At 35.1% G+C, this 9,650-nt stretch overlaps 1 protein-coding gene across 1 annotated transcript in view; it reads right to left on the bottom strand.

The window, feature by feature from the left end:
• Positions 1 to 2,939: 2,939 nt before the first annotated feature.
• LOC128659820 (gastrula zinc finger protein XlCGF26.1-like) overlaps positions 2,940 to 9,650 on the bottom strand; it is a 52,096-nt gene continuing 45,385 nt past the window's right edge. The window contains exon 3 of the mRNA XM_053713390.1: positions 2,940 to 6,163. Within this exon, the coding sequence (XP_053569365.1) occupies positions 4,677 to 6,163 (1,487 nt within the window). The 3' untranslated portion in view covers positions 2,940 to 4,676. The remainder of the gene's footprint in view (positions 6,164 to 9,650) is intronic.

Genomic DNA, 9,650 nt, shown 5'->3' with positions numbered 1-9,650 from the left:
TTTAAATAAAATCCACATAATGAGTGTTACAAATATAAACTTCAGACTAAAACTTTACATTAACACAACTGTTTCCTCAATTTTTAAGCAGCAGAGCACAGTTTTATAATTAAACAAAACCAAACCACAAACTGTTTGAAAAGAGGTAGAACTAGAAAGAGTTAGGCTATCACTGTTAATAACATTCTGTTATTCACTCTTTCAGAAACTTTGCATTTAAATGCAAAAATCTCAACATATCCACATGCTTCTGGCTAAGGCTGGTTCTCTGTATACAGGTATATTTCCTGCAGCAGAGAAGAGGCACTCAGATGGTGTTGAGGTGCTTGAGATGTATAAGTAGGGTTTTGCCAATTTCACCAAAGTGGGATATTTATCTTTGTTAGCTCTTCACCAATGCTAAGTGTTTTCTACCTTGGTAAGGGGCCTCTCAAAGTAACCCTTGACTTCATTCTAACATAAAAATATATTGAATATATATATGCAATGGTAAATAACCAGCTATAAGGTTAGGGGAAATATCTAGTCCGCTCTAAAAATAACGAATATATATTTATAAAGGTTGAAAAACCAACTAATCGATTATGAGATTCGTTGACAACTATTTTCATAATCGATTATTATCGATTATGACGATTAGTTGTTGCAGCTCTAGTTTAGATTTACTCCAACTTGAAGGTTTCCAATTGGAACCAGATTCTTTGGGGGAAGGATTAGGTTTGTGTTCCTTATTTTGTTGAAAGGAACGAAAACGGTTAGAAGCTTTAGATTTACCCTTAGGTCTTTTATCCTGAGGCAAAAAACTCCTTTCCCCCCCAGTGACAGTTGAAATAATCAAATCCAACTGAGAACCAAATAAATTATTACATTGGAAAGAAAGAGATAGTAATCTAGACTTAGATACCATGTCAGCATTGCAATATTTGAGCCACAAAGCTCTTCTAGCTAAAATAGCTACAGACATAGATTTAACATCAATTTTGATGATATCAAAAATGGCATCACAGATAAAATGATTAGCATGTTTAAGCAAGCGAACAATGCTAGACAAATCAGGATCCATTTCCTGTTGCGCTAAACTTTCCAACCAAAAAGTTGATGCAGCTGCAACATCAGCCATAGAAATGGCAGGCCTGAGAAGATAGCCAGAATATAAATAAGCTTTCCTTAGATAAGATTCAAGTTTCCTATCTAAAGGGTCCTTAAAGGAAGTACTATCTTCCATAAAAAATAGTAGTGCATTTGGCAAGAGTAGAAATAGCCCTATTAACTTTGGGGATCTTTTCCCAAAACTCCAAACTAACTGCTGGCAAAGGATACAATTTTTTAAACCTTGAAGAAGGGATAAAAGTAATACCAGGCCTATTCCAAATAAATCATATCAGAAATAGCATCAGGAATTGGAAAAACCTCTGGAGTAACCACAGGAGGTTTATAAACATAATTTAAACTAGTTTACTAGTTTTAGTATCAAGAGGACTAGTTTCCACAATATCCAATGCAATCAACACCTCTTAACAAGGAACGTATATACTTCATTTTAAATAAATACGTAGATTTGTCAGTGTCAATATCTGAGGAAGGATCTTCTGAATCAGATAGATCCTCATCAGAGGAGGATAATTAAGTATGTTGTCCGTCATTTGAAATTTCATCAACTTTATGAGAAGTTTTAAAATACCTTTTACGTTTATTAGAAGGCATGATAGCAGACAAAACCTTTTGAATAGCAACAGCAATAAAACATTTTATATTCACAGGGATATCCTGTACATTAGATGTTGAAGGAACAACATGGCATTTTACTACTACTGATGGATACATTCTCTGCTTGTAAAAGTTTATCATGACAACTGTTACATACTACTGCTGGAGATATAATCTCAATTAATTTATAACAGATACACTTATCTTTGGTAGAACTGTTATCAGGCAGCAGGAATCCAACAGTGGTTTCTGAGACAGGATTAGATAGAGACATCTTGCAAATGTAAGAGAAAAAACACAACATATAAAGCAAAATTATCAATTTCCTTATATGGCAGTTTCAGGAATGGGAAAAAAGCAAACAGCATAGCCCTCTGACATAGAAAAAGGCAAGAGGCATATAGGAATAGGGCTTATATATAATTTGGAGCCAAGTATGACGCACAACGCAAAATGAAACATCTGGAAATTACACACTCACATCATTGCAGATGCAACCTTGTGCAAGGAAACTCGGCATCAACTAAGATGCCGGAAATGACGAATTTTCGTCTCCAGATGTATCAATAAACATCAGCATTTTGCAATCTCGCTAGCCTAATTTGCCCGCGAAAACTTAATTAAAAAGCAGTCAATTTGAAAAAAGACTATACCCCGGGTAAGAAAAATATTTTCCTAAATATGTTTTTTCCAAAATATGAAACTGATAGTTTGCAAAAGGAAATATACATAAACCTGATTCATGGCAAATATAAAAGTACAATACATATATTTAGAACTTTATATTAATACATAAAGTGCCAAACCATAGCTAAGAGTGTCTTAAGTAATGAAAACATACTTACCGAAAGACACCCATCCACATATAGCCAAACCAGTAGTGAAACGGTTATCAGTAGAGGTAATGGAATATGAGAGTATATCGTCAATCTGAATAAGGAAGGTAGGAGATGAGTCTCTACGACCGATAACAGAGAACCTATGAAAAAGATTTCCCGCAAGGAAAACCATAGAATTCAATATGTGATACTCCCTTTACATCCCTCTGATATTCACTGTACTTTGAGAGGAATCGGGCTTCAAAATGCTGAGAAGCACATATCAACGTAGAAAATCAAGCACAAACTTACTTTACCACCTCCATAGGAGGCAAAGTTCGTAAAACTGAATTGTGGGTGTGGTGAATGGTGTATTTATAGGCATTTTGAGGTTTGGGAAACTTTGCCCCTCCTGGTAGGATTGTATATCCCATACGTCACTAGCTCATGGACTCTTGCCAATTACATGAAAGAAATGAGCATTACATGATTTATGCACACAATGGTATAAATATACCCAACACTTGTGCTGGATACAAAGGGATTTATCAGATATATAATGATCTCTTTATATATATATACAGTATGTGCTGTTATCAGTTCTTGTGGCTTCTAATTAACATGAAAACATCTAACAGACATAATATCAAGTTACAGAACATGACACACATATTACATACCCAGTATACATGTAGGTTATAGTAGCCATTTAAATTAAACTGATTATGATCACATGACACACATATTACATACCCAGTATACATGTAGGTTATAGAAGCCATTTAAATTAAACTGATTATGATCACAAATGTACCTGTTACTGATATTGGGCCTGATTAAAAATGGAGCGAGAAATATCACTTTAGTTTAAACAATATTTGTGCTCCTATTTGTAATACCAGTGCACTCAAATGTGCGCTGGTATTACAGGGGAGGTGCAATGCGAACACAACCTGACATTCGCATTGCACAAAAACATTGCACTTATGAGAGTATGCTTCAATATGCTCCAATGGGAACTTCATTCTTATGGTGTGAGACACAGCTTGAGAACTAGCCCAGCGCAGGGGGTAAGTCGCGCAGTGATGGTAGCAAATATAAATATATATATATATATATACACATATACTTTATTTGCTAATAGGTGTATATACACATATAAACCATACATATATATGTATATAAGCATATACATTTATATTTACAGGGAACACACAGTTTCCATAGACCGCAATGTAAAGACACTTTTCAGTGCTGTGTTTTCTAACACAACTTTAGCCCCCAAAAACTGCTAAGTGACCTTTTTTTAATGCCCTTTAAAAAAAAATTACGAAAACTACACTTACATTTAGGGGCTTTTGGTGGACATTTATAAAATGAACCGGAGATTTGATCTCTGGTTAATTTTGTAAGCACTAACTGCTACCACAAGCTCACGTTAGCAATAATCAGCACTTGACATGGCTGGTTATTTATTGTGCACCCACAAACGGGCAAATTAGCACTCAACTTGTAATCTAGCCCATTGAGTCTCATTAAATAAAATCAGTTTCCCCTCAGTAATTCCTCTGGTATATAACATGTACAATGCTAAGCATCTATTGCTATAAGAAAAAGGTTTATCCATACGATTTTCATACTAACTATATCTCCCAGATGTCAATCATTTGAGACTGATGCTCTTGTTTATATAATTCTCTAACACTCTATTCATATAAAGACTCTTTATTCTGTAACTGTAATTATTTCCTCCCCTATGTAAAACAAATGTACAACTCCTAACACTGGCATATTAATAAACAACACTGGGGGTGCTTTGGTGTTGAATGGTTGTGTTAACTGGTCAGTATGAGTACAGATTTGTATATTCCTGTGTGGTGTTTTGTATTCTATCACATTGATATGAGAGAAACTGAGGTGCACATATATAGAGGCACAAAGGACAGCAGGAGAGCACTTCCAATTTTGTAACTGGGATTTAGAAAGTATTATTTACAATAGGATCCTTCTTTTACTCTTATTTAGAGAGTTTGTCCTCTTTATGATAACTTTTAAAAGGTTTCCACTCTGTGCACATAAAGTTTATTTTGTAAGTAAATATTTGGTGTTTTGTGATACCCGACTGGCACGAGATTCCTTTTTTTTTCACTTTTATAAACATGTAAACGGCTTTTCTCCTGTGTGAATCCTTTCATGAGTTTTCAGACTATTTATTTGTGTAAAACATTTTCCACACTCTTTACATATATAAGGCTTTTCCCCTGTGTGACTCCTTTCATGAGTTTTTAGATCACTCTTTTGTGTAAAACAGTTTCCACACTCTGCACATGCGAAAGGCTTTTCCCCTGTGTGAATCCTTTCATGAGTTTTCAGACTATTTATTTGTGTAAAACATTTTCCACACTCTGTACATGTAAAAGGCTTTTCCCCTGTGTGAATCCTTTTATGCGTTTTCAGATTACTTATATTTGTAAAACATTTTCTACACTCTGTACATGTGAAAGGCTTTTCTCCTGTGTGACTCCTTTCATGAGATTTTAGATCACTCTTTTGTGTAAAACAGTTTCCACACTCTGCACATGGGAAAGGCTTTTCTCCTGTGTGACTCTTTTCATGAATTTTCAGACAATACATTCGTGTAAACCTTTTTCCACACTCCGTACATGTGAAAGGCTTTTCTCCTGTGTGACTCCTTTCATGAGTTATTAGACTATCCATTCGTGTAAAACATTTTCCACACTCGGTACATGTGAACGGCTTTTCTCCTGTGTGACTCCTTTCATGACTTTTCAGATGACTTTTATGTGTAAAACTTTTTCCACACTCTGTACATGTGAACGGCTTTTCTCCTGTGTGAATCCTTTCATGACTTTTCAGACTATTTATTTGTGTAAAACTTTTTCCACACTTTGTACATGTGAAAGGCTTTTCTCCTGTGTGAATCCTTTCATGAGTTTTCAGATTAATTATTTGTGTAAAACATTTTCCACACTCTGTACATGTGAAAGGCTTTACTCCTGTGTGACTCCTTTCATGAGTTTTCAGATTACTCTTTTGTGTAAATTTTTTTCCACATTTTGTACATGTGAAAGGTTTTTGCTCTGTGTAAAATCTTTCACTCTCTTTACATGTCAAAGTTTTCTCCCCTGTGTGGGTCTTTTTATGACATGCGAGGTTTCCCTTGGATGTGAAACATCTCCCACCTTCTGTACACGTGTGAGGTTTCACAACTGTGTGACCTGTGTGATGTTCAAGGAGATGCAAATTACATGTGAAGCTTTTATCACATTCTGTACATTTGAATGGTTTCTTATTTGTATGAATCATTTGACTAGACTTAAGACTTTTCCCTTCTTTTAAATGTTTTGAAAACCCAGTAAATGTGTGTGGTTTATCCTCTGGGATAATCATTTCACTAGATAAGGCATAAATGTTGTCCTCTTGTTTGATGACTAAATTACTCTCTGTACATAATGATTGCTGCCCAGTTCCTGACAATTCATCATCTTCTTTAAATATCTGCTGTGAGTTCCCCAATGTTTGTGAATAGTCATTAGTGTCTAAGACTTTTGAAGTTTGTGGTATCATTCTGATGCTTCCTGTCGTGAAGGATGGATATGAACTATTCAAGTGATTGTCTACATAAGAAAAGGAATAAAGAAAATAAAAGTTTATTCTTCATAATAGAATCATCTTTTTCAAAAATATTATTTATTTACACTCCATAAAATGTCTTCTGTTTAGTGTTCATTTTTTAATTGAGTAACATGTAAATCAAAAATTCAAACAATGGAAGACAAATAATGTAAATATTTCTTCATCATAATAAAATAAAACACGGATTACTGATTAAAACAAGTTATAGGTATCCATTAAAAAATGTACGTATGGATAATGTTCTCAGCCAGGGAACAAGTACATCTGTATTCTGGGCAAGAGAGGTGGCTTCCACCATTCTATTTAACATTGCACAAGCAAATGCACATACAGCCCTGCTGACTCATGCTAAACAAGTTGGGTGAAAATATGATGTCTTAATCATCACAGTGTTAGATGTTTTGAAAGGCTAAGGAGCAGTGATCTTATGATGCTTCTTAACTTGCAGTTGCAGTTGTTTTATTTATATATCAGTCAAAAAAATATTACTTTAAATAATACTCACTGTTAAATTAAGTACACAAATCAGTGGCAGTTGTGGGGTGGGGAACACTCAATGGTGGAGTTGTGGGTGTCTCACACATGGGAACAAGGTAGGCATAAGTGCGAGTCTTCTATATTAGAAATTCTATTTTCAGCCTTGGATATTCTACTCATAAATTGTTTAGTCTCCGAGGATAGTGTAGCTACATCTTGCCTTAGTCGTTCAAATTGTGGCAAAATAACAAACAAAGAGGGAGTATATTACATCCAATTCTCCCTATAGAGTGTCAAACTAAATTTAGAACTAACGTGTAATATTGTGTATAAAAAAAAAACCTTTTTTTTTTTTAATATATGTGTGTATTTATGTGTTTTGCTTTATTCTTAAAGTATGTATAGTCTAAATACTAAAAATTAAGGATGAAAAGTGTCTGCTTACAACATTAACCAATATATATTAGACTTTCTCACAAGGTATCTGGTATGGGTAGCCCTAGAACAAAGAATCTAGGCTTTCTATTAGCTTTATTAACTTATGATGTCATAATCATCCAACTAGTACCCCCCCTATAGTCTTTATTAAAAAGTATAAACCAATGACTAAATCCTACCAGTTGTTCCAATATGAAATTAGCTAAATCAGATATTTTAAATCTGGACACAAAAAATAGATATTTTAAGCTAAATGCAATATTAAGCTGGATATAGCTTATATTAACACAAAATTTCAATATGTACAAGAGATAATACTAGAATCTATTAATTATATTAGGATTTTCATAATTTATTTTAGTTCAGAACAGAATTAACCACTTTTGATTATAATTCCTGCCACATTGATCTCTTAGCTCTCTTTTGTTGAGCGCCACCCCAGAATACCAATCTACCTTGTCTGACATTAAATTTGGTTTTAGAGGTTAAACCATTTGTTTTTCTCTGGGATTTGGCTTTAGAGTGTTTGAGTGTTGTATCTCTATAAACAATTACCATTTTTTCATTCAATATGTACAACTCTATATAAAATCTTTCACAGAGAGAGAGAAATATAATCTTGTGGCACAGTTTGGAGTACTAGAGTTTTAAGTATATATAAGCTCTATCCAATTATAGCTACATATAACACAGAGTATAATTGTTATTCATCAGCAGAGCGTCCCATGTCAGATATAGTCATCAGAGTGTTCCATATCAGATATGCTGAAAAAGAAAATTTATGCTTACTTGATAAATGTATTTCTTCCTTGACACGATGAGTCCACGGATCATCTAATTACTATTGATAATATCACTCCTGCCCAGCAGGAGGCAGCAAAGAGCACCACAGCAAAGCTGTTAAATATCACCTCCCTTCCCTCCCACTCCAGTCATTCAACTGAAGTAAAGAAGAGAAAGGAAGTATCAAGGTGCAGAGGTGTCTGAAGTTTATAACATAATCCTACCCTGTCTAGAAAAACAGGGCGGGCCGTGGACTCATCGTGCCAAGAAAGAAAGAAATTTATCAGGTAAGCATAAATTTTATTTTCTTTCTAATGACACGATGAGTCCACAAATCATCTAATTACTATTGAGAATCAATACCCAAGCTAGAGTACACAGATGATAAGGGAGGGACAAGACAGGGATCCTAAAAGGAAGGAACCACTGATTGAAGAACCTTTCTCCCAAAAGCAGCCTCAGCCGAGGCAAAAGTGTCAAATTTGTAAAATATTGAAAAAGTGTGAAGAGAGGACCAAGTTGCAGCCTTGCAAATCTGTTCCACAGAATCTTCATTTTTGAATGTCCATGAGGAAGAAACAGCCCTCTTGGAATGAGCCGTAACTCTCTCTGGAGGATGCTGTCCAGCAGTTTCATAGGCAAAACGAATGATACTCTTCAGCCAAAAAGAAAGAGAAGTAGCTGTAGCTTTCTGTCCCTTACGTTTTCCCGAGAAAACCACAAACATAGCAGAAAACTGACGAAAATCCCTAGCCGCCTGTAAGTAAAATTTTAGAGCACGTACCACATCAAAATTATGCAGAAGCCGTTCCTTCTTAGAAGGATTAGGACACAATGAAGGAACAACAATCTCCTGATTAATGTTCCGGTCAGAAATTACTTTAGCAAGAAACCCTAACTAGTACGTAAAACTACCTTATCTGAATGAAAAATAAGGTAAGGAGACTCATACTGTAAAGCCGAGAGTTCTGACACTCTACGAGAGGATGAAATAGCAACAAGAAACAAAACTTTCCAAGATAGCAACTTAATATCTAAAGAATGCATAGGTTCAAACGGAACTCCTTGAAGAACCTTAAGAATCAAATTAAGACTCCAGGGAGGAGTAACTGGTTTGAACACAGGCCTGATCAGCTAGATGTTTATGTAACAAAATAGACAAGGCAGATATTTGACCCTTTAGGGAACTTGCTGATAACCCTTTCTCCAAACCTTCTTGGAGAAATTGCTGAAAAATAATAGGGGGCGCCCTTAATGTGTACACTGGTAGTTCATCCACTATTGTGACAATGAGTGTTAATTGCACTACTATATCAATATACACAGTGATGAATAATATATCAATAAAAACAGAAACAAAATTGCATATATTCTACAGTAGATAAAGAAAAAAAGTCATTAGGAAACTTGTAGATGATAACAATGTAGGTAAAGAAGTAGGTACAATCAGACAGCTGTCTGTAGAGGATCAGGCCACAACCCAGAGTTAGTAATCTGCAGTGAAAAGAGGAAGACAGAAGTGCCACATGGCCCAATATTGTAGGAAATATATTGATATGATGAGGATATAATGGTTGCACTCACATGAGATAGGAACCCCCTAGTGGTGTAGAAGGAGCAATCTGGGGTCAATAGCAGTCACCCAAAAGACTGACCTCCGGTGGATGTGTGGTAATCTGTAGAGGACAATACAAAGCACAAGAGGGTGCCTATATGGCCTAGTATTGCTAATGAAAAAAGGGTGATAAAATAATGAAATGCACTCACATT

This window comes from Bombina bombina, chromosome 5, assembly GCF_027579735.1.
Source record: "Bombina bombina isolate aBomBom1 chromosome 5, aBomBom1.pri, whole genome shotgun sequence".
Classification (NCBI taxonomy): domain Eukaryota; kingdom Metazoa; phylum Chordata; class Amphibia; order Anura; family Bombinatoridae; genus Bombina; species Bombina bombina.
The sequence above is the reverse complement of the archived record's forward strand: the minus strand, read 5'-3'. Positions and strand labels throughout refer to the sequence as shown.